The sequence below is a fragment of the Camarhynchus parvulus genome, chromosome 7 (genome assembly GCF_901933205.1).
Source record: "Camarhynchus parvulus chromosome 7, STF_HiC, whole genome shotgun sequence".
NCBI lineage: Eukaryota > Metazoa > Chordata > Aves > Passeriformes > Thraupidae > Camarhynchus > Camarhynchus parvulus.
In genome coordinates this window covers 27,185,360-27,211,966 of record NC_044577.1, presented here as the reverse complement: position 1 = coordinate 27,211,966, position 26,607 = coordinate 27,185,360, and the positions used below count along the sequence as shown (strand labels likewise).

The window sequence follows — 26,607 nt, the reverse complement described above, 5'->3', positions numbered from 1 at the left end:
ACAGGAGAAGTGGGAAATAGGATTCTGCAGCTCCCGCAGTCAACAAACTGAGTACACCTGCACACACACTTTGTAACCGCTTTACCTGACTGACATGCAACCAAAAATCCCTTTCAGCAGACCACAGATATACTGTCTTTACCAAAAGGAAATATACTCTGATAGCTCTGACTTCAACCCCAGCCTGAAGGAAACTCCAGCCCTCCTAAATCAATGAGATACTCTCCATGGATTCTGGCAGTCACACTACTCCCTGTTTCCAGCTGTACATGCAAACACAGGCTTGATCACTTTTATCCTCAGATGTCTGTGCTCTAGGACACATAATACCTGGCATTCCATGCTCATTCACCACTCAGAATGCCCCACTGCTTTCTCTATGGCATTGCTTGTAGGTTTGTGCCCGTTCCCATACAGGATCTCCGCCCCACCTGTAACACAGTGAGGTCCCTAAGGAGCTTCCTTCAGTGTGAGTGTGAGTGGATGAAGCTGCCACAGCACTGAGCTACACTAACACACACCAAGGCTACTTATCTAAGAGCCTTTCTCAGGAGCAGGCTGGCAGCACAGCTGGTGACACATCCCATCACTGGAACGGTCTCAGAGACATTTTTGCTGCCTGTCTGCCTTTGGTGGGGCTGCTGTGGTACAACATCCCAACAACTTATCAACAGAGAGAAGAGTTCAGCTCATTTTCCTGCCTCTCAGTTGGTACTGTAAGGCTTGGGAGGATTCAGAGCTTACAGCAGGATCCATTTATTGCATTTATGTTTCTGTCTGCTTGCACAGCTAATATTGAAAAGATTTGTCTTATCACAAGAGACAGCATGTATCAGTCACCAGACAGCAACCAAAACACTTAATGTACAGAGTAAAAAGGATCTAACGGGTGAGGATGACAAACAGCCCCAGAAGAAATTTGTTTTACAGTGGCATTATCAGGGAAAGGAGCTAGTTAGGAAAAAAATATATAAAATCAAGTAATTTACAATGGAGTTACAGTGTAAAAAGCTGTAGACTTAGAGGCATTAACATCCCAAACGACATCCGAAGACTAATAATACATGGGGAAAGGAAAGATGAGGACAAAACAGCAGAGATGTTCTACCTTTAGCACAGCTGCATCAAGTTCTGCTCACCCTCAGCACGCACAGACCTCAACTATACACTGGAGAGGAGGAGAGAGGGGTGAACATTTTGAACAGCTAATGAGTGTAATTGACTCTGCTAGTTTCAAGAATTCCTGCATGCCAAATTCAGTCATGTAGAAACAGATGTGGTTAGAGGATGGGGGATTAAAGAGATTTAATTCATCCAGCCTCTCCCTCTCAGCCAAGACAGAAAAAAATTAGATGTGTAATGTCTTCTGGCAGGAGCAGGCAGTACACTGCCTTGTCCTCAATTCTTGATGCAGTGAAGAGAACTTCTCCTCTAGCTTTAAACAGGGAAGAACAACACCCAAGCAACCCACAGCATTCTCTAATCACAAAAAGCAGTGGTCCCCAGGCTGCTGTTTCAGAGGCCACAGCAAGGTCCAGGGCTCAGCACCCCTGGTGCTGCAGAACCAGCTCCTCTCCAGTCCTGCCGTGCTATGGTCAGGACCTGTTTTGACCCCATGGCACGGACAGAAACGCCATGGGCTGTAACTAGCTTTGAACCTTACACCTCCATTCAGCAGAGTACAGGACATGCTTCATCCAGCACATGCTGCTAAAAACAAGCAAATTTTAACAGGAAAGCTGATCCATAATCATATGCATGGACCTAGGTTTTAACCTGAAAGAAAATATACACAAACACATCCTTGTGCTTGTCACTCCTTTGAAGTATCATGCAGTAAGGATGCTTATAACTAGACCTGCCTCAATTTCACACATACACTGCTTGCAACAGCCAACTTGAAAAGGATTCAGGGTTTAGAGCAGGACCAATTTATTGAGTCAGTCTATTCCCCTTGCTACTACTAAGCAGATTTGTACTTCAGTGAGTTCTCTTCATTTTAGAAGAAGGGTAAAACTCTCCCTGTACTTTATACTCCAGAAAAGGCTTCATCATGTAATAAACACAGCCTGGATACTGGCATTGTGGCTCTCTTGAGAATTAGACATCATGTGGCTAAACCAATATGTGAACAGACATTCCAGGTAAGATCAAAGACTGACCTAAGCTTAGGTCTCCAACAGCAGATGACTACAGCTACTTGAGGAGAAGACAGACTAGTACTTATGGTTCTTATATAGCCTACACTGGCACATGCTCTCAATTTCTGGCAAAAAGAAATTAAGTTATGGACTCTGCACCAGCTGTTCTATATGGACCTCTGTGCTTTCTAACTACTAATGAAACTATCTGTTATGACTATCTAAAACTGTTTTTCAGACTCCTAAGTACTTGGCTCTCACAATGAGTAGCTACAAGTTTCAATTTTATTTTTTTTAACATTGCAGTTATTTGCTTCAAATCAACCATCCCAAAATGCCACTGTTTGCCCTCAAATTTGGAGAAAAAAGAAGTAATTGCTCCTTTTTTTAAGCTACTCACAATTACAGAAATATCAAATTCTATTGGAATTTCCTCCAGCTGTCCTTTTTAGTATTGTGACAATCTAAGCCCTTCTGCAAAGAATTGGAAATACATTTTTAAACTATTCCTAATAATTTTGCATCACTGAATTTTGTTCTCTTGCCTTTCATCTCCCTTTCCTAGATACCCCAAACTGCTCAGATCTTAACACAGGTCTCAGCAGCAGGAGGTTCTGACTGACAAGTAACTCCTCAAGTAACTCCCCCTGCTGTGAACACTGACCTCCTACTCCTTTACTCCTCATTTTTCTAACAGTGAAACCACAAGGGCATCTCTGCTAATTACATAATAAGGATTTCGTTACTTTAAGAAATGAAAAGCTTTTCTGAAAACCTGAGTACACTATCAGCTGGATCAGCCACATCTATGAAATTGCTGATCGCTCCAGAAAATCCTTTTACAGTTCCTCAGAGCTGTGTCCATCATTCTCCAAAATGTCATACATATATTAATATGTCTGCTGGATGTCTGGAAAGAAGATCCGAGTTTTATTGCCACAAGTTTGCTGAATAATGTGAAACAAATCCTTTAATCTCCCTGTTCTTCGGTGTGTCCACCTGTCCATAAAATGAGTATGACACCCTGTGTAATTGTGTTGCTCTGCTGCTCTCTGTTTGTATGTACTGGGGATTCCTGACAAACACAGCTGAGAGGGAGAAACAAAGGTCAACTGGCCCAACAGAAGAAAACAGGGAGAAGTGGAATAGAGGGAGAAACACAGAAAATATCCAGGCAGCTGTGAGCAGCAGAACAAGCAAACAACTGAATTATTTGATCACTGCCCAGATCTGATCCACTGCCCAACCTGTAAATAATTAGTGGCTGGTTTCACAGGGGCAGTTTAATTGAGAAAGACTCCAGCCCCTAGAGCGAGGGAGCTTCAAAATCCCTCCTCTACCTCCAAAGGAATCCCACACCCCTGTCCATGGGATGCTGCTTTCTTCTTCCCAGCAGGCAGGGCAAAAGGGAAGGGTGAAATGCTCATCACAAAACAGCTGAAGGAATAAACGATCTGGTTCCTGTTGTGCTATGATTGCCTCTCAGCCCAATGCTCCCTGGAGCACTGCAGGTGCTTTCCACTTCCTCTGATCTGTAAGGAAGAGTCACAGCACTAATTCCTGGTTGCAGCACTTTACAGAGAGCAGGAGAGATGCATCATGTATTGTTCAAATCACCCAAATTTAGGCAACTAGCAAGTCTCCCTTAACCCATCACCCACCATGAAGGAAAAAAACAATCACCAGCTGTAATTCCTCACTAAGCACAGAAGCTGGTAGGCAGCTGCTGACTGGGCCGGGTATTTAACATTGCCCTTCCTAGTGCCGGGCAAGATTTCTGCTGCAGGAGATGGGAAGATACACAGCCCTACCCTTCCCATCTCAGACAAATGCTGCATCACAGCCTCAAGTGAAGACTGAATTAATTCAAGTCAGGGCACACTTCTAAGATAGTCCTCCATCAGATACTCTCCAGCTCTGGCTGTAAAAGCAAGGTGCAGAGCAAGTGCACTTAGGAACAGCCACTCTGGCAGATTCAGGCTCACAGAGCATCTCACACAGGCTTTCCTCCATCCCAGAGCAATGCCCTGAACAAGCCAGAAAGGGGAAGTACATGGAATTACAGCAACCTGGGGTGATGTCACTAAGCCTTTGAAAGACCAATGGCTGTGCAGAGCCCAGGTTTGCTGCAGGAGGAAGAGAAACCGCAACTGGGGATCAGAGCTGGACAGAAGTGACTTCTGGAAGCCAAGTCATTGCCAGGCTCCTCATGTCAGGATACTCCCAGGGCTTCAGCAAGGCTTTGCAAAGGAAAGGTTCACACTTCTGGCCTGCTCACTGCACTTTCAGTCCACTATTTCCACAATCATCTGCATCTACAAATTTGTATCGTGCCTCATGCCTTCTCTCTTCCCTTGTCCACAGAACGTTGCTTTCCATTGCTTTATGTCAAGATTTGCCAGAAAAGAAGAAAGGCCATTTTATACCTGATGCACTCAAAGCACTTTCATAGGAACTGTGGTTCTATAATCTGATAAAAGATAAGGCCACTCAGCTCTCTTTAAAGTTTATAAACACACAATCTAAGAGCCTCAGAGAACTCCTTATCAAAACACAGTATCAGCTAATACTTTTAGTTATACTACCACAAAGAGCACCTTGTAATCAAAGCAAGAAAATCCTTATTTGTTACCAGTGTGTAAACTAACTTACAATTTACCTTCCAGTTCAACATGGGGTCAATCTTTTAAATAATAAACAATTTTCCTGGATCTGTAGTTGACAGACATGTATGCACACAAAACCCTTTAGGCCATTCTAACCACTGTTTATGAAGATTAATCCCCTCCCTTTCATACCTTCAGCATGAAAAAATATCAAAACCAGTTTTTAATCCACAAATGCCTCACCCACACCTAGCAAAACCAAAAGAATAATAATGGAATATTTGAATTTACCTTCAATGTGACCGCTCTGTTATATGCAGTATGAAATGCACCATCCCTGTTAAACGAGGAGTGGGGAACAGTGTTAACTTACAGTAACATTACTGGAATTCATACAGCTGCTCTTCCTGACTTCTCACTAACCAGAATAACATCATCCTGCTGAAGCCACAGAACTAAGTAGAATTTACAGTACAGTAGTTTAAGGGGGGGTGGGGTGGGGAGGAACGAGAGGAAGGGAAAAGGGAGGGTGCAAACCCAGCGTAAAGAAAACAGTTTCCCAGTAAACAATTTCCTCCCTGACATTTTAACAAGATTATTTACTAAGGCATGATCTTTGGAGATGGAAATGCAGTTGTTTGGTGTACCTAACAGTACTCCCACTCCTATTATTTTCAGGAAGAAAAATATCTTGCTGTCTCACAACACTTGCCTTTCTCCACTCACATTATGAAGGACTATCTCAAGCCAGAAAGGCAGAGAGAGATGAAGCAACTTGTCCAAGGCACATGCCAGCAGGCAAGTGACAGAAAGCAAGAGAACTCAAATCTCAGGCATCAGCCCCATGCACTGGCAGTTTCAGTCTGAAACATCTCTCCCTGGCCCCACTTGTGCTTTTAGTGTTCTCTGTTCAACAACAGAATAAATTTAACTCAACTTCTGTCATAACACATGCTTGCAAACTGAAGAAACAGCAATTAATTTCATAGGATAAAAAATTAGTCATCTTAATGCTGCATCAGCATGGGGCTGAAAGAAGAATAAACACTCTTAATGGGGGCATCAACAATTATGAACTACAAATCCCAGCCCAGCACTCACTTATAATGGAGTAAATCCACTCCCTTCTCCTTTGAATTAGGATCTACCTTCATCTTCTTGCATAATTTTCGGCTTTCAGTATCACTGCAAAAAACACATATTGGAAGAAAGGTTACCAAAATAGAAAATCAAATGCATTCAGTCCTGAGAACTCATTGCTGTGGTCAGCACTCATCAGCAATTAATCCAAACTAACAGTAATTTGGGAGCTGTTTGCCTAAGTTTGTGGGGCAGGAATTGTGAAAAGCTCCATTAGTCAATTTAATTTCTCTGTTTGCTTGGTCAGGACACAGTGAACTGTGTTAAATTTACATTCCAAAGCCAAGCCCTAACCAGTAGAGAAGCAGCTCATTCCAGCATGGACCTCAGCAGATCTTCTGTCCATGAGATTAACATAAAATTTAAGAAGGCACATTTCAGTAAAACCATGCTACTGTTAGGGTGGTGGTCAAAGAGCACTGTTTGATAAAAGATTCAAAAGGAAAGAGCAGGTCAGCTTTCACACTTGGCAGAAGATAATAGAAAGCCAAAAAAAAAACAACCATGTTCATGGTATGTCCAAGTCCAAATCACAAGCGTTAAGCTGTAAAAAGGTCCTGCAGAAAACAAAAACCAGTTGAAATTCTGGAGCCCCAAGCCCAGCAACCCCATTAATTCTAGGTATGAAAGATGTGTCCTGGAGCCACACCTGGAAAGCAGAAGCAAAAACCAGCTCTTAAAGGAGAAGGGAGGTATCAGCAGACAGACCGGCTGGAGGGGATCTTCAGATTGAATGAGATTGAATTGCTTCCAGCAACAGATTAGGCTTGAAGAAGAGAGAAGGGTCATGAGAGAGAACTGCAAATACATTTGTTTCAGCGGGCAGGTAAAGAGTCTTCATGGCCTAGCAGCTCTCCTAAACAGTGCAGGACTGAAGCCATAAGGAGACTTCAAGATGAAGTGAATAAGAAGTTGGTCAAAGATCTGGGGAGATGAGCAAAACAGAAAAGAGGATGATTCACATTGACAAGGCTGTTCTCTGCATTGACAAACAGCAAGATTAAACAGCTCGGAAACTTGTTCCCAGCAGAGGACAACTTGTACCTTTTACGCAGATAAATCAATTTAGAAAATGAAAACACTGAAAACCCATCAAGTTTAAACTGATTAGAGACAACAAGATGCAAGGCTTGCAAGAGCCCCACCAAATTAAGTGTACTGCCAGTACTGGTGCTAATTCTCCCAATCTTCTCCAGCTGCCTTTCTAAAAATGTGAAGAACAACAAACACCAAGTTCACAATGAGCTTGCAAGTAAGAATGCACCTTAGTGGAAACTTCCCAAATGCTTCTGGAAATAAGGAGCAATGTGCCATGGACACGTGCAGCAAAATCAGAATACTAAGCTGAAGATAGAAATGAGCATTTTAAGGACCTAACAAAGCACACAACTACCATGCCAGGAAGGTGCACTTGTAATCTCGATTGAACAGAAGTGTATTTATCTGAAGAGTCTTACTGGATTCATGTCAGTTTTGCATTTTCCCATCACTGTAACCCATTTTGCTTTGCTTCTCTGGGAAGCTGGAGATCTGAGCTTGAGAACTGAATAATGTGGACACATCTCCTTGTAACGAAACTAGAGTACGGAACAAATGCCCTGGATTTGGAGTTATGCCATAACACCATGTTTGCCACATGGAGTTCATGCAAAAAGCCTGCAGCAACGTCAAACCCATGGGTCAGAAACATTCTGTCTTCTCTCCCCTGCAGTTCTCCATGGTCAAAACCTAAACGGCCTGAAGGTCAAGGAATCTTCAGAGAAGACACCAGTTTCAGATCATGCTTTTGTCTTACCCTGTACAGAGTCAGAGGCACAGAGAAGGTCTTGTGGCCCTGCTGCAGCTGAGTGCCAGGCAGTGAGCTACAGTCAGCTCACACAACAGTCAACATTTGTAAATGTTCTTCAAGACACTCCCAAATGTTTCCAGCATGCAGGTGTACCTGTGGCTATCTCAGCTTTGCCAAGACAAATGTTAGCTGCTTGACGTCAACAAGTGTAATGCTGAAACCTCAGCAACAGGGTCTGTGAAACCCCAAGATGTGCAGACAATTGTTCTGGTATAAGCAGTGGACTAAACTGGGTATCAAGAGAATCCTGTGCCTGTTCTACCATCTATTTGGTGCAACAACTAACCATGTGGGGAAGAAAGTGTAATTCTCCCTTACGTGTCATTTAGAGATCAGAATGGATACTAATATTCTGAAAGGTTTATAGTGGAAAAAAGCTACAAAGCATTATTACTGAAGCATTATTACTGATCTATACCTGTGGGTATGCAACTAGCAACTCCTACCACTTCAACTCCTAGCAATTCATTTTCTGTTTGCATGAGATTCTATTAAAAAAAAAAAAGGGAAGATAAGAATAGCTATTTCACTGGATCTCAGTGTGCCCCGCTTTCAGGATTTCTCCATTTGCAGAGATTCACGCAGCTGCCTGAATGCACAGCCATTATCACAGGAAAGAAAGCAGCAGTTTGCTCCAGTATGTCTCCTACCATTTAGTGGGCAGATTCTCTGCACCACTGCATTGAGAATTAAGCCTGTTTATGCAAGCAATCTGCACTGATGCATGGGATAGAAGAGGAGCAAATTCCAAGAATAGGAAACATCTAAATATGTATCAGTAATTTTTTCATGCATCAGTGCAGATTTTTGCACATGCCAGACCCACCAGCTCAGATGCTATGCTAACAATTATTTGGAAAAAGCAGAAAAGGAGATGTACAGAAATGGCAGAGATGGACCCCTCTGCTTTTCCTTCTGCCTTCACTTACAGAGAGACAAAAATAACCTGCAAAGAGCAACCTGCTCTGATATCAGTTGGTAATGACCATTATTCTTAATAAGAGTAAATATCAACACAGATGCAGCCTGCTTTGAGATTTGTCTCTTTTGAATCTCAGCCAACAGCCTCTCTCTGAAGATGAGCTCCTCAACTCTCACATGGGAGAGGGTAATTAGGACTCCAGTTCTTGCAATTTAATTATATCACTTGAAGAGGCAGTGTAAGAGTTTGTTATAATGACTAAAAAAAAAAAAAAAAAAAAAGGCAACCAAAACAGGAAATAAAGAAAAAAAAACAAACCAAAAAACCAACAATCCCCAACCTAAGAAGCCAGAAACTAGCCCCAAAATAAGCGCTCTACCAACCCAGGCCAAGGCACTCCAGACAAAGGCACCAGGCTCAGGAAATACTGGCTTGAGGATGAGGTCAGTAATGTGTCCCCAGCAGCCATCCTTGGCTGCCTCTTGCCATTTCTGTCCAGAGCATTATGAAGCCTGGCAGGTCCCTGCTGTGCTACTGCCAAGGGGACCCTTGCAGGCAGTCCTACAATAGTCCAGCATTATCTCCCTGGAAAATCATCCAAAACATCAACCTATTTGCAATACCACAAGGACCTAACCAGCAGCCAGCTATGTGGTAATAAGGTCAAACCTTAAGTGGCACAATAGCACAGCTTCCTTCTACTCCCACAGGCACGTTCTCTACTCTTCTCCTTCCACAAAACCAAACCAGGGCTTCAAAATGTGCTTTTGCTGGAGAAGTGAAGACATACGACAGCTTGGTGAAAAGAAAAATGAAATGAGCGATCCAAGCTGACCTAAGCAAGAAGTGTAAATAACAACAAAGGAAGCGTGCACTGCAAAGATCGCGTGCACACATCACCCCTCTCCATTCCTGTCCCCATGTCCTCCACCAGGACACATTTCTGTCACTGGGGGTTACGATGGGGCTGGCAGGAAGCCCAACTGGAGCACTCCCTGTAAACCTCTGGGGTCCCTTGTCAGCGTTAGCATGCATGAATTATCCCTTAGCACAGGCAGCCAGCTGTTAGCAGGGCAGGAGGGTGGCAAGGGACTCCTGAAGGGGATCTGGCCTCCTTTGGCTCAGCACCAGAGCAGCCAGCTCCTGAAGGGGACATGTCACAGCCCTTCTCTAGGACTGGCACAAGATGGTCTGCCTGTCCAGGACTGCCCACAGGTCTGGACACTCACGGCCATAAGGATGGAGAAGCAGGGAGAAATACCGATGGCAGTCCCCAGTAGCAGGAGGAGCAACACAGAAAAAGGATTTTGCAGCAATGTGTCAAGGTAATTTGGAGAGAGAAAGAACAGAAGATAAAAGTTAGACAGAAGGAATACAAAATAAGACCCAGGAGTTTTGCAGCAGTTAAGTCCACCTATAACAAGTCCAAGATGGATGGATCCCAAGTAAAAAATGGTGCATGGAGGTGGAAGTGCAAAATCCCCTCCTTGGAGCAAATTCAGATATTGTCCAGTGTGGTCCCAAAGGAACACGGTAAGACCAAACATACTCAGCACCATTCTCTTGCATGAGCACAAATAACATCTTTTGCACCTTCCTAATTATTTCCCTTATTATGCAATGCTACCCATCGGCCTCTCATGAAGATGGGAAAACAGCCCCACAACCACATCTCTGGGAAGGAAGGATCTGGAATGACTGTCCAATCCCTTCTTCAGCAATGGCAAAAATGCCATCCCGAAACATTCATGTCTCCAGCTGCCAATGTAGCAGCACAGTGTGCACGTGCTGTGTGGCCACATCACTTCCACACCACTGCCCTGGCATCCCTTAACACTTTTCAATGCAGAGCGCACCCTGCTTTCTTTTTCACCCATACCTAGAGGGTTTCCAGGCACAAGAAAAGTAATTAATAAAAATGCTGACAGAACCAATTCAAGCAACCAGTAAATGTGCCTGCACAAAGACTATCTCATTCCTCTATCAGCATATGATGTAACCACATGGAACCCACAGACCTCACAATTTCTAAACAGATTTTCTCTTTTATCTTTACATCTCACCATCTGAAACAGGGCTCAACAATCCATGTAAATGATGCTTCAGCTGTCCCTTATATCACAGTTGTGCCTGTAGACTCTAATGCAATGGAGGCTCTGTTGCCTCCATGACTGTACAAACACTGTCACTGTCCCAACAGCTGGAAGAGATAAAACTGAGCAGGTAAGGAGAAAGAGCAGGCTCCAAGAGCAAGGCAATACAGCAAAGCAGAAACAACACTGCCTACAAAGCAAGTCTCCCAACACTGGAAAAGCTTTGGAAGGTACCAGTCAAAGCTGCCATCTTGTTACCAGCACATTCTCTCATTCATGTCTGCTGTTCAGGTGCTTTCATTCTTTTATGTTATAGTGAAAATCATCTCAGAGAACTCCAGTTATAACTTCAGGAAGTTCAACTGTGATTTCAGTCCAGCAATCAGAAGTGAATTATCCAACAGGGTTTCCCAGCCCAGCGCACAGCACCTGCAATACCCTCTGGCTACCTTCCATAGAATACACTCTCCAGACAACAGACTGATGAATATCCTGGGAAAGCATGGAGTTGAGATCCTGCCAAACAACTAAGTGAGCTTGTGACCCCAAAAAAGCAGCAAAAGAAGTGTTAGCAGCAAAAATTTCCTCAAGTCTCCTAAAAGTATGTAATACATTTGCACTTGCAAACCTAATCTGAAAGAGAAGTCATTAACAGTCACTTCTAATTAAATGCTCCTACAAGGTTTTGAAATAAAAAAAGGAAATTCATTAGCCATTGTCTGGGACAACATGGGATTTTGACTTGTGCTCTGTCTTATCAATTCCACCCTCCAACAAATACTGTGTTGTGGGATCCATTTACAATATAGCAGTCTGTGTACTTTGCTGAGCAAGCAAAACCAGATTGATTCTAGCAAAACTCTCCTCTTCTCAGACTGCAGGCATTGCCTGCCTCCCCATCATGTTCACTTCTCCCTCCCATCCCAGGCCAGCAGTGCCACAACTGCTGCTGCTAACAGTATGCCACATTTGTAAGGCTCCTCATCTTCTATAATGATCCCACACCTTCCTGTATCACTCTCTCAAGACTGATCTAAAATCAGAAACAAAAAAAAAATCCTAGGGAAAAAATCACTTCTCAAACCATCAAGCTGGCTTGCACTTCTCCAAAGAGCTGGATGGTAATGGCTTACACCTACTTGAACAGAAAATCCATACTCAGCCATCAATGCAGAAAGGCACTTAGAGATTCTGCTCCTGAGTGGGGCTTAAGGACCTGCAGGCATCAAAATAGGAACAGGACTGGGAGAAACGGATGCAGAAGTAATGAGCACAGGAAGCTTAAACACAAGATTTGTCTTGGAAAAAAAAAAGCAATGTATTGCACCCATTCTGGGTTCCTGATGGAAATTATCTTCTACAACAAGTAACAACAGCAACAGTTTCCACAGCACAGAACAAATGAACCAGGCAAACAGTGTGGCACATGAAAAGCTTGAGTCTTTTAAGGGATGGGGGAGCATGAAAGCAAAAACCAGAAAATGTACTGCTGGAAAGAATTAAAGATAAGGATTAGCAGATGAACGGGACAGAGTCTCATGTGAATTTAGGGCCTGATTTTACCCCCCAGAATGCAGCAAAAATCCCCACTTCAAGGGGGGATTGCAATCACCTGGCAGATGATTGCAGCCTTCTGCTCCAAACGCTCCCCTGGAACGTGCCAGGAATGCAAACAGAAAAATCCATGTGCTGTGGAGACCCAGCACCACTTGTCACCCAGTACAGATGACTCCCTGTGCCCATTAGTCAATTAGAGAGGCCAAGGATCTAGAAGAATAAGATTAAAAAGAAGTATTTTTCAAGAATTAAAACCCATGAGATTAATTCTTACTGCAAGCAAGAGCAAGCCAAAAAGCAGAAGGAAAACCAAGACAAAGAGGTAACACGTATCATCATATCATCAAGCTAAAATAATTAAGGGAAAAAATTATAAGCTCCAGCCCCTGCAGAAAGTCACGAAGCTGTAATGAACAGTACTTCCCATGGAAATATAAATTAGCAAGAGACACTTGGCAGCCCACATACCTGCACAGAAATAAGGTAAACAAATTCACAAGAGCTACCAAAGGCTTTGTAGGAAGTTCTAAAACCACCAAACACTCAAATTCTTTGCAAAGAACCTGGGACACAAGATGACTACTACACTGCCTTTGAGTTCACAGGAATCTAAGAACCCAAAATGCAGGTTTTCAACATGTCACCCATGGGCACACAGATGCTGCAGCCCTTTGTACACTCATTTATGACCTTTGGGTGCACCATGGGCCTGGTGAGGATGGATGCTAGAGGATGTTTTAACTGAATTACTGGGTGCAGAAAAACAGAGGTGACTTCTTTTACATTAAATCCGAGCTTGCTTACTCTTCATTTTGATCTGAAAAGCAGCAACACTGAAGATCTGGTTAATGAGCAACTCTAGGCAAAACCCAGAATACTCAAGTTTAGGATGAAACAGACATGAGCTCAGGCTCATACCCCAACCACTGCTGTGGATTTAGTTAATTGCTCTGTGTTTCTGAATTTATGCAATACACGGGACTGAAAGGGTTTAAGTTAGGAACTGAGAGCTTACTTAAAAAAGGAGTTTTTTCAAATTCCTGCATGGTCATTCTTACAGTAAAATAAAAAGGCTTTAATGTGAATGAGCCTTAACCACACAGACAGGTTATGACAGAGACAGGAGGAAGGCATCGAAAATCTATGCTGTAAATGCAGTTTGCCCTTTTAAATGGCACTCACACAAGGACCACACTGGCAGTATAACTCACTTGCAAAGCATTCCTGAGGGAAACCTGCCTTACCTCCCCTGGAGCAGCTGCAAACAGAGCCCCTGCTGCCTCCCCCAAGGCTGGCACTATGAGCCATCCTCCCCTGAGCTGCCCTTCACCTTCAAGGCTACTGTAGGAAATGCAGAAATCCCAGACACCACAAATTGCTTAGATGGAAAGGGCTGTACCAGGGCAAGAGCAGCATTCCTTCTTTCTTTTTCCCCTCTCTGCTAGGTCTGGTCAGTTTTATTTGTAATTTCAAAGCTTTTTATCAGCTTTAAAATTCAGCTACAAGTACGAAAGATGAGTAGACTTATTCTCCTAAATAAATCCTACTGCTGAGTGGCTTTACAGGATGAAGGTAAAAACTAGAGAGCAAAATTACTCTAACACCATCTGTACTGCCAGCCTTTTCTCTGAAATTTCTCCCTGCCATGTCAAGGCATTAAACACATTCATTTATGACTGTATGGATAGGTAAAGCCTTTCTGTATCTAAGCATTAGGAAATCAGAAATTTGGGAAAACCTCATCTAAAAGACAGAAAAACAGGGAGATCAGGGAAAACCCCAGAAGAGACAAATACTCTTTAGATTTGGCTCTCTTGTGAAGCAGCATGTTTAGCTGTGTAGGTCTGAATGTACTGCTTTGCCAGCCAAATTATGGTCTCACCTTTATGCTAAGTGTCATGGGACTGCCACAATAACAAGTAATTATTGGGGATGGGGACTACATGGGGATGATGCTCATGACACACAAAAGGGACTAAAAGAATAACGCACAAAAGCAGAAAAAGTGGGATTAAAACCAAACAAAAATTAGTCAGACATTTTAAGCAGATGGCATTTCCTCTTCCTAGCAGTCTGATGTGCTAAAGCCAAGCACACGCGCTATGACAGCAGATGGAAATCACACAGCTTTGTTTATGTTTGGGACCTACAGTAAAGGGAACCATGCAAGTTTGAGCAGAGAATAATTACCCAGAGCCAAAGAAATGCTTTTTTTTTTTTAAATACCAATCCACAACTGGGCAGGAGTTATAGTCAATAAAAAATGAGACATTTCAATAACTGGAAAACACAGGAGTGTTTCCTAAATCATATTCATGATGGAGAGAGCTACTTTCAACCTCTTCAAAGCTGCACCTGACCATAATGTGCTAAATAACCTGCCAAACACATTTTCTGCTTGTCAACAAAGCCATTTTACTTTCTTTCCATGTCACCCAAACTAGTTACACTCTTCCAAGTAACATCAGTCCTTGGCCACACTGTGGTCTGTCACAAAACCCACTTAAGAAGGCTAGAGAATAACTTTGTAATGACTATTCTACAAAACCACACCTCAGGACATCACAAACTGAGACTAGAGCTTTGTCTGCTTTAAATACAATGAGCAACAACTTTGTTTTTCATTCAAAAGGTAATTCTGCCTTACAGTGTTCCCAGGCACATCACTTTGTACCTTTTACTTGCCACCATAAGGGTTTGACATAAGTTTTTATTTCTATCAAAACTCCTCTTTTATTTGACCACATCAGTGCTTACCTCCAGTTTTACCAGGCCTTAAAAAAATGGAGGTTTTGGGAGATCACGGGGATGCAGAGGCTCTGCAGCACAAATCCCAACCAGAGTTAGCAGCAGCCAGTCTCTGAGATAGAAAATATCATGTCTTTTTGTGCTTTTTTGCAGATATCCTAAGCTTTCAGTTCCCTATGATGCCCTTCAATCTTCCCAATTTCTATCAGCCTACAATTAAAAAATAATTCAATAAATAGCCCAAGCTCCTGCTTTCTTACATGCCCATTCCAATTTCACCTGAATGCCCTAAAGAGCACCCATTCATGCTGCTGCAGCATTTTACCTTTCAAAGTTCTCCACGCTCTTTATAAACATTGACTAATGAATCAGGCAATATTTACCCAGTTGCCTGGAAAACAGATACACCTTTTGTAACTGCACAAAGTAACAAGAAGTGACTCATTACCAAATTCAGGAACAGAAGCTGTGACTCCCAGCTCCTATTAACGTGGCATGTCCCCAGACACGAGCCCCAGAACACCTGCTCTCAAGGTGCCTGCTCCATCTCTCTGGAACACTGAGGATTTAGCAACCTGCAATGTTGTGCTCCATCCCCAATACCATGCATCTCATCAGGCATAATTAGTTCAGTATTCTCTTGTCTCTCACACCACCATTCATTCAACGTCAAACGCCTCAGCAAAGACTTCTAATTAAAACATGTAAAGGCTAAAATAAAGCATATTTTTGTCACATCACTGCTGGGTCTTTCATTCACAATTGAAATAGCTTCACGTTTAACCATGTATAGAGACACATAGGCTATCTCTCAGCACACAGCAGCAAACAGTGACCACTTCAATGCTGGGAGCAACTCTCGAGCTGCCCCTTCATCTCCAGGAGGAGGTGTGGATCTGCCTGCAGGAAGGGACTGAGCTCTCCCAGTCGAGGACCTTATCTACAGTGCCACATGCAGGGGGTCACACTCCAGCATGGCACTTGGCACAAGTGAGCCCAGCTGTGCAGGAAAGGCAGGCAACATGGCATTTCCAGCCCTACACTTCCCAAGCACACTGGGGATCTCTGCTACCCTGCCTCCAAGTGACAAACTAATTGGCAACCTCCTCTACTCCACACTGTCTCAGCCAGAAACCAAGTATTTCCCCACATCATGCTGAAAAACTAACTTCCCTCTCTCTCTGGGACACTCAACCTGGAAGTGAAAGCTCAAAGCTAATCCCTGTCTTAAACCACAGACACAACAGAAGCCAAGGCCAAGGAGCACAGTTTCCATGCAGACCAGCATTCAGGAAGTCCTGAATGCCACACTTCAGCCACAAACCTGCACACTCCCCTCCATCACATGAAATACAGAACATGCTGCTGAGATTCAGCACTCCACACTGATCTCTGTCCACGCAGCAGAATGTTCTTGCCTTCTCTTGAAAACGAGGGGAAGGAGAATTACAAGTAACAAAAAAAAGCACCATCAGTAAAAAAAAAAGGAAAGAAAAGGCTGCCATCATCGCCACAGGGAAGCAGAGGCACAAACCACAACTCTGCATGTATGCCAGCCCTGCCAACGCTTGGATCTGAAGGCAAAGAAGCCCAGTACAGCAGGATGTGAAGAGCAAAGCCAAAATTTCCCGCTAAATATTGCTGCCAAACAAGACATTTCTTGTCAGTATTTGTAAAACAAATTGAGCCTGTGCTGTAAATATCCCTGCATCTGTGTGCTGTTTGTTTCAGCATGAAGACTTGCAAATAAGCCTCCCAGCATATTTGCTGCAGGAGAATGGCTTGAGCTGCTCTGGCAGGACTCAGCTGTCCAGGCCCTACAATTGGCCCTCCGTGACCTGGGGCAGACAGCACTACTGCAGCCTCTGGTACTGTCACTGCAGCAGGTGACAGCCTGCTATATTGTATACAAGTTCAGCCACCTGTATATAATTTTTTAAAAAGCAATAAGCAAAGTAAAAAACCTTTCATGAAAAAAAATTGTTTAAAAGCTACCTCAACACTACTAGATTGATTTCAGAGTGCTTCAGAAGTTAAAAAGCAAATCAACCACAAAACTCGGTTTAGCCTCAAACTATTTGTTTAGGGTTTCTTTTTGCATCCACCAAGACCTCCTTTACCACAAGCCAGTCTTCCAGCTCACCTTGCCCCATGAAGCAAGCTCACAGACCCTGTTATGGTATCCCTTAGCAGGAGTGACAGAAGGATAGAAGTCCAGTTCTGAAAAATGCCCAGCTATTTTTTCCAGGTTCTTCCCAAACAAGACATGAAAGACAGCTCTGCTTTACCCTCAAAGAGAGAATTACATCTATTGCCATGTTACAACATCCTGGTCACTGCAGCCACTCAGGAAGTGGTAATCTGATTGCAGCATTACTGCAAATTTTGGCAACCTACCAATCTATTCTCAGGTGTCCCAACCCCTTACAGCATGACTTTCACCACGCTGCTTCACTGTCTGAGATTAACTCACCTTTCAATATTTCCCCCTCATGGTGAGAGGAAAGGCACTGCAAGTACTGAGCTTCCTATGAGAAGTATTAAAGCACTGCGTGGGAGAGACTTAAAAATACATTTCTTGCAAGTAGCTTCCATAACAAAGTTTGGTCTAGATGTCAACATTTGGAAAATGTGAGTATATTAGGGTTTGATTAATCGAATTTTATTTTACAGCAAAAGCAAACAATACATTTCCCTCCCCATCACCATTACTTACAAACTCAGGAGTGAAGACTGACCTGTGGAACTAAATGCTAAAACTTCCCTGGATTTCAAGCTGAAGTCCTAAACACCGAATCTTTCCTTCTCCAACCCAGAACTAAAACAAATCCTGAACAGAGTTCTTGTTTAGTTGTATTACAGCAGCATTTTGAAGGGCCAGCTGAACAGCCTCATCATCCAGCATTTGTATATACCACATACACACAGCCAGAGTAAGCAGTAAGGCCCTCAGCACAGAGGTAGCCTAAAACAAAAGACACAAAAAGGTAGAAAGCACTCCATAACCAGAAACTAAAGCTGATTAGAAACTGAAGCCAAGAGGCTGGCTCAGTACTCTATTTGCTAGCCCTCATTGTTGACAACAAAAAATTACTTATCAGTGCTTTTGTTAGAAATGAAGACTGGTTTTCATGCATTTCAGAGGTATGCCAGATCTCCTCACAACCTTCACCTTGTCAGAGTCAATACAATTTATCCACTGGCAAGTGGTGCAGGCTTCACTGACCTCTGAGGAACAGCCAGCAGATGACTTGGAACTCTGTCCCCACCAGTTGGGCAGAGATGAAAGTGTGTGTGCACTTGGATGAGCCCAGCAGAATGCAAACAGAAGGCAGAGGACTCCACAGGAGAGATACCTGCCTGGTGGCAGGGAGGGAGCAGGGCAGGTTAATAACCACAAACCCACGTTAACTTCCAATTTACCAATGACTTATTCTGGGTCACTGTTTGATGGATGAGGGTTAGTTTCAGAAGTGTAATTTTAAGGGAGCCACAAGATGTGCAGAGCTGACTTACATTTGTGCACAGTGTACAATCTGTTCATACCATGGCAATCCACCCAAACACACAGGTAGGCAGCAAGCTGCTCCTCTGCAGTGCTGGAAGGGGAACTTGCCACCTGCAGGCAAAGCTCTCAAAGCTGCAGAGGCACTACAATACACAAGCTAAAACCACAAGCAAACTGTTATTGAGTTGAACCACAGTGGAGATTTTCACATCTGCAAACCAGAAAGTACACACCTGTTCATTCCTCCCCACACACACCACCACTTACAAAAACAAGTTTCTCTGCCTTCACATTAAAAATTGCCAGAACTTATACCACCACAGAAGAAGGTCTTTAAAAGAAAGCACATTTTATTGAGAAACACAAATGGGTGGATGCTTCAAAACCAAGCAAACAGCCTTACTGCTTACACATTTGCTGTCAGAGCAGAATTGCACTGCCCTCCAGCTGAGGCACAACATGTGAGATTCCTCCTCCTCTGGCTTGTGAGAAGAAAGCTTGCACCCTATGTGTTGCCTATGAAAGGCAATGTTAGCTGGGGTCTCAGCTTCAGGCTGAAAAACATCCTGCCAGAGAAGTAACAACAGCCATAAGGAAAAAAATTATTCCCCTCCACTTGTTCAAAGGAAGAAAAGATGGTAAGATATAAGCTCCCTATAGAAGAAACTACACAGAATTATGTGTCCACTTAAAGGCAAAAAGTTTCAGAGCCATCAAAAAAGCTAAGATAGCAATAAAAGCCAAAAGGGGAAAGGGAAAATGAGAAGGAAAAGAGCACGACACGTACCCACAGTCTATCCAGCTTATAGTACCTCGTCCTTTCACCTCCTGGGCCACACTGGACAGTAATCTGAGTGAGCTTTCAGCAGCAGTGGCTGGAAGACAAAATTAAATAATAAAACTCAATTAATAGCAGCATTACCACGCCGCACAAAACAACACAACATTGCATTTCTATGTTCCAAAGCACCCCAAGAACATTTTGTCTCATTTGAAGAAACCAGTGTAACAGGGATCAGTAAAATCTTCTGTAAACTAGAAGGAAAGCTGGCTGCAGGTGAAGCTGGGTTGCTCCTTCCCTCTACCCCCTTAAACAAGCCACTGAAATTGGTATTTCCAGACACGTTCCCTGAGCTGCATTTATGGAGCTATACTGTGTCCTCTCCTACAGCTTTCATCCCAACACTGCCTTCTTCCCTGTGGCTGGGCATGAACCAGTTTGTACCACAGCCTGCTAATTAGAGCAATTTCATTTAGGACTTTCATCAGCTGTAAGGGCAAGTCATTCAGCATCTCTCTCTCCCTAATTCTACCCCAGCCATACACAGAAAATAACAGACTTTATCCTCATAATAACCCTGGGAGATACCTAAAGCAACAGTCATGAGCAGTACCCAGCAAAGGTCCTTCCAAGTACTGGCTGTATTATAAATACCCAACAGAGATTTTTATAATGCCATGCCACATGTGTAGGTTTTGCAAATCACTACCATTCCAAAACAGTCTTATGAATGGTATTAAAAATAAACAGAAGAGAGAAAAATATAGTAGTAAAAATAAGTATCCATTCCCCAAAAAAATCTAACAGGAACTGTTTCCTTCCTCAATAAGCAGAAAATAGAAACCCAGAGCCTCTTTCAGATCTCCACAACTACTTCAAGTAACTGAATGTAAGAATGGCAATATGGGGACAGAAAGAATGCTTCTGTAGACCAGTATCTTGTCTCCAGCATTTGAGGAAGTAAGCGCCTGTAGATGTCAGAGTAGACAAGCAGAGCCAGCATGTAGGGATAACCCATCAAATAATCTCTAAACCTTCACAAGTTTTACCTCAACAATCTCCTGAGCCAGACACAGCCTCTTTGTATTTGACAGACTTTGCTTGGGCCTGTGCCATCAGAGACACCCACCCACATGTATCAACTCTCCAGAAACTCTCATACCCCCAATACCCAGAACATGCAATTGCCACCTCTCACCAACACAGGGACTTAGGTGAGGGAATTCTTTGTACTTAGAACAGAACAGTTTGGCAAATACACTTTTAAAAATAAGCCTCCAGCTTGTCCCAGAAGACTCAGCAGCTGAGTACCCCTGCTAGGACACCCTCCTGGCAGGGGGAACTAAACATCTCCCACAAATAATGACACCTCCCAAACCAATGAATTTTCTGACTGCAATAGAAAGTGACATCTAGCTCTGCTCAGTCAAGTAAAGCATTTGTTCCAGCAGTATGACCAAATGCCAGCCAACATCTCATCACAGCTGGGGGATGTATATCTGGAATTGAAATTACACCTCCAAATTCCCATCTCTTTTTTCCCCTCCCCTCTTTCTGAGTGACTGCTGGGCAAGAGATTTCAAATTGTGCAAGGATAACTGTTCCAGGAAGAAACATTAATTCCATAGTCAGCTCTGCATGCAGTGCTTTAGACTGCTAAAACCAACCAATTAAATAACAAAAACAGAAAAAAAAGAAATCTCCATAACATGGCTTTTGAACAATGCCCATAGGGCAACATTTATTAGATGAGTGTCACAGCTGAAGTGTTCTGGTTGTGCTGCTAAAAATGAAAGCAACCACCACTTAAAATATTAAGCGTAAAAAGAAAATTTTCCCTTTAAGAAGCTGAATAATACAGACGTCTTTTTATCTAAAGTGTTCCTTTCAAAAATCAAAAAGCATTAGAAACTCTTTTATGATTTTCACTTTGAACCTGTTACTACAAAACCATTTGGCCAAGTTCAAGCGCTCAAAGTTCCCCACTATAGAAAAACACAAGTATTTCAATAAAAGGAATAAGCCACGTATATAATTTTAACTGTTTCAGAATAAGCATATCTTTAGGAAATAAAGTTAATTACTCCAGCACCTGCACATCCTTGTCTGCAAAATTCTCTAATACTGAGGGGCAGAGGGAGGAGGATATTGGTCACTATATGCTGCTCCAATGTGATACACTATGAACCCAGAGCAATGCTACCATCACTGTGTTTCATTGACATAGAACCTTTGCAACAGAAAAGGTCAGAAAAGGAGGACCCAACACCCATACAAGGCATTGTTGTCCTGTCTGCCTACAGGAAAAAAAAAAGGAAGCAACAACAAAAACAATACAGCATGAAGGAAAATCATCTTAATTACACATTTTACTTCTTGCTGTCCAATGACTTCCACATTCACAAAAGCATTCTGCACTTGTGTACGGAGTTTAAAGATTGTTTCTCGATTTTACATGTTGTTACACAAAACACCCCCAAAAAAAACCAAGGCAAGAAAGGAGAAAAGGTACAGCAGGAGCAGAACAGAGCGAAGGAAGAGCAAACAGTTTAGTAGGCAGCCAGAAAGGTGAGCCTGAATGACAGAGGAACCAACAAAAAGATTCAAGGGTACAGGTGGCATAATGTGAAATGAGTCATTTTCCATCTTACACAACAGTTCTTTTTTTATTTTTATATTTTTTTAATTAAAGCTGAAAGACATCCATGGGACACTCAAAACTGTTAGAAGCAAAGATGGATTGATTTCAGTACTGTAACTATTCATTACGCCTTTCAGTGTCACCAGGAAATCAAAACTTGCAAACTACTGTGATAAACACACCAGAAAGCTCTTATTACAAGGGAGTCAGTTCTGCAGACAAAGCCAGAATAAAGTACATTTTTGCCAATGTGACAGAGCAATTAGAAGGCTGAATTAAGATGACTTCGATCTTGAAACATCAGGAGCCTCTGAATTAAAACAAAGGACTCCAGTCCCCAAGGAGCCCTTGCAGTCACAGGGAGGCCCCTAGGTACACACCTTGCTGGGCACAAAGAGCTGTAACATCAAAGAAAAAAAGAAAGAAAAAAAGGCTTACCAGATTTGGAATAGAGCACCAGTACGTTATTCCGTGTCCTGAGAAGCTTCTTAAAATCCTTGTGATCACTTATTTTTTCTATGAGTGGAGACACCTTCAATGAGTACACGAATGCTGGCAAGAATGCCTGGGGAAACAGAGAGCCAAAAACATCAGTCACAAATAAAAAGATAACCTGCTTTTGCAAATTGCCATCATGTTTTTTTATAATCTTGAGACATGCTGCCTTAAATAGGCTATCACATTGATTTGATCAGCAAAACCAAAAGAAAAAATGCCAGGCGCGTGATTTATTGAAACTGGGTCAGTACATTCTTAACAAGTACCCTTACATGGAAAAATGAACACAGCATCAAGAAATACAGTTTTACTTAAGATGCCACCCTCCTTAAAAGTTTGCTCCCAAGTCAGATAATCAGATAGCAATTCTATGTAAATTTAATATACTTTACCAAGAGAAGCAGCAAATTGCCACTTTGAGAGCACTCTTGTCCCTACATCTCCGAATATGCTGCAAACTCAATCCAGTACTTTGATACCCTACAGAAGACAGCCATGAAGTTAAAATAACACACACTGACAGGGAGCAGATGCAGGAAATGAGACCAGAAAATGCAAGCAATCCAGCACCCGCATTAGAGCACTAAGCACAACCCTCTTCCACCCACCAAAGCGGAGCAGGGCTCATGTTTCCCAGTGCCCACACCGTGTCACACACACAGCAGTGCCTTGTTCAGCTTCCACTGGCCACATGGAAGACACAGCATTTAATCTCTCTGCATCTCAGCTCTGGATCTATGCAAACAAGTCTTTTTTTCCACTGCATCTTTTACTCTATTTAAATCACAACAGTTCCACAGCAGAGTTTGACTGTCATGAAGTAAAAAGCTCATATCGAATTATGACCATAACCTCAGCTGGGGCCTTTACTGCTTATTCTTACTGCAATATTCTTCAATAATAATAATATAATAATAATCTTATCCATCAGGCTATGCTGCTTCCCTTCTGCACTGTACTGAATTTGTGCTAATGGAATGATTAAGGGAAGCTTAGCTGGAGAAATTATCTAGTTTCCATTCACCTTACAGTAAAACCTTAACACTTAATTGCTTGGCTAAAAGCTTTAGCTCATTTGCCTAACACACACAAGAGGTTCAACATTTCCTTAATTACAGAACTGATTTTGATCGTGCCTTACTCCAACCAGGCTGGAAAACACATCCACCGTCCACAGCAGATGTGAAGAAACAAAAGGCAGCTCCTGCATCCCATGTGTTACATCATGCAGTATTTAAAGAAGGGACTAAGCCAATGAAGTCAGAACACACAGCCCCAGGCACGCACTTCATTCAAATTCAGCTATTTCCAAGCACCACAGTCACTGAGGCTCAGTAACAAAACCTGCACCTACAAATCAGACTGTATAAATGCCAGAAGTCTTTACATGTGGACAAGAAAAGGGCATGAGGGGAATCCTGGCACACACGAGGTAATGGAAAGATGCTGAGCTGAGATGGATATCATCCTCAAAACAACCAGGATGTTTGAGTACTTAGAAGTTACCAGAAAATACACCTATAACACAAAATCTAGGCATGAACAAGTTACCCCACTCTGCAGGCAGTGATCCCACCACTGGGCCCCAGATGGTCAGATTGTGAGAAGGAAGTGAGCACATTTGCAAGTCAGCCTCTACCTTCAGCATAAATGTCCTTGGTGCTTTAATTCGACCAAAAGACTCACATCCTTCTAAACCCAGATGTGCAGGGCTTAACCTTCCTACTCCAGGCTGTGTATCACTTGTGTATTTTCTGAGATGAATACGTGGTGTTGCCAGTCAAAGCAGGCAAATAGAGTTGGGCTAAGTGAGGTGACACAGACATGAACAGTCCTGCCCCAAACCATCAATACCAGGCACTGCACAGGAGAAATTAATCCAACATTATGGGCAGATCTTTTTAAAGCTAAGTATTTTTTTTAATTCTTCCCTTCACCTCAATTTTTGTAACTATTCAAGTGCCTTACAGTTATATTTATGCCTTGAATTACAGAAGACAAAAAATAAGCTTAACTGAAACTAAGGCTGAACACACAGAAAAAGTGAAACTACAGGTTGCTCATTTGGCTTAAAAAACTGGACTCAGTGAAGGATATTCTAAGTCTGTGAACTCAATCAAAAAGAAGAAATTAGACTAAAACACCCCACAAATGCCACTTTCAACATGACATCAAATGATACTGTAAACTTTGTTTAAAGTGCTCACCAACAGCTCAGAAGAGAGGTGTTAGAACGAGATGATCTTTGCGCTCTCTTCCAACGCACACCATTTTATAGTTTTAAGTACAAGGCATTCCATGTCTTTTCCAGTTAGAAAGGCTGCTTTGCCAGTTTCAGGAATTTTCTCTTTTTTTTCTTTCTCTCCTTAAAATGGCAGAGCTGTAAACTTCTTGCAAAATTGGATTCTGAAAACAATGACAGCTTTAACTAGTGCCTTGTCGGTGTTGCCACTAACAGAAAACCCGCCGCACTGGTGGAACAGCAGGGACTTGGAGGGAGATGCATGACACATTGCATATATCCACTGCTTCTTTGCCCAATTCCTCTCAAAGTATCAAATCAATACATGCTACTAATTTTCCTGCAGTTTTACTACAGTAGCTCTCTCTGTTCCCATGGTTTAGCCCAAAACCCACTGGGAAAGGCATTGTGCATACAAGCACACCAATCACCCAGCTGAATAAATCATCATCTCCCTTTAATTAAGATTAATGTTGCAGCCTTTCCTGGTTATAAAACCCAGAAGGTCCAAGCCAAAGGCATTGAGTTGGACAGAAATGCGCTGCCTGCACATCTGAGGCAGCACAGCAGCACTGGGAGGTTATCGACTGAGCAGAGAAATTCACCAGCCTCGGTTCTGTCTGCACTACATGATATTTGCAAACTGATAAGAATTAAGTAGTTCTGCACTCTCCAGCTTTCTCCTGCTGAAATTCATCAATACCCTACCCAGGAATAAACAAGAGGCTGGTTTATGGCTAAACCTCCAGAAGAACCTCTGCCTTCCCTACCAGCTCTGTGGAAGGCAAGGGATATCAAGGGGTCAGTTCTACCAGACGCTAGTCCCAAACACGGGGCTGCTTTCCCCTGCTCTAGAGTCACAGCAGTGATGACTGTACCAGCAGCTACAGTCTCACCAGGGCTACAGCCACTAGTTCTGGCAACAATGTAAAATTAAGAGGATAGGAAAAAAGAATTCTATGGAAGCAGTTGCACTCTTCCACAGAAAACCAAACTCATATTCCTGCACAGCCCATAGGTAAAGCAGCAGCAAAGATGAAGCTAATTTGCATGTACTGTGCTATATGAATTTATTGGTAAGTCATGACTCAGGTAGATTTACTCCAGACATTTTGCAGGGGAGCTCATCAGCCAGGCACTGCCCAATCAAGCACACTGCTTCTTGTTTAAATCCAGGGCATAGGAGGAGACGAGCGCATATTAAAAAAAGAAAAGGTCAAGAAAGGTGAAAGTCCCTCCTGGGCAGGAAGCCTCTTCTCATATGCGTCAGGAAGTGCTACATTCACACATATGGAAATCTATAAATAAGAAACAAGCTAAACTCTCTTGTCACTTGAGCATCCTAAAGCTTTAAGATCTATTCATGACCATCTCTGAAAATTTAAGAAGTGCTCCAAGTATTTTTCTCAAGAAGCTGCCCACCCTGATACCTGCTAAAGTAAAAGGCATAATAGGACCAACATGGACAACATCTCTGCCACCCTTGCGAGTTATGGCAATGAGAAACTGCAACAAAACTGAGGGAAGGTCTATTTTATTTTGTGCTGTGTTTGCACAGTTGCCTATCGTAAGAGGTCCTTATCCATGGCTGGCTTGGTGACACAACTGTCACCTGGTGTTCTCAGACGCAGGAAACTTTGGTGGAGACCTTAAAAAAAAAGACAGACTACACGTGGCAGACTATGAAATGCAAATCTCATAGCAATTCCAGGCTGCAGATCTTCCCCAGCTCAAGATCGCAATCTGAATTTATTTTCACAGAATTTTTATGGCATAGGTCACACATCAGTCATGTGACTGTAGTGTCTGAGATGCATGAAAGACTCTCAAGTAAAACATAAGTGAACCCAAATCCTCAAGACAGTAAATTCAAAACTGCTG

At 42.7% G+C, this 26,607-nt stretch overlaps 1 protein-coding gene across 1 annotated transcript in view; it reads right to left on the bottom strand.

Annotated features, from left to right (window-relative positions):
* The window catches only part of PDIA5 (protein disulfide isomerase family A member 5), a 100,507-nt gene that overhangs the window by 66,378 nt on the left and 7,522 nt on the right, over positions 1–26,607 (bottom strand). The window contains exons 2-5 of the mRNA XM_030952378.1: positions 22,425–22,551; positions 19,352–19,439; positions 5,849–5,932; positions 5,039–5,084 (exon numbers count right to left, since the gene is read on the bottom strand). Of these exons, the coding sequence (XP_030808238.1) occupies positions 5,039–5,084; positions 5,849–5,932; positions 19,352–19,439; positions 22,425–22,551 (345 nt within the window). The remainder of the gene's footprint in view (positions 1–5,038; positions 5,085–5,848; positions 5,933–19,351; positions 19,440–22,424; positions 22,552–26,607) is intronic.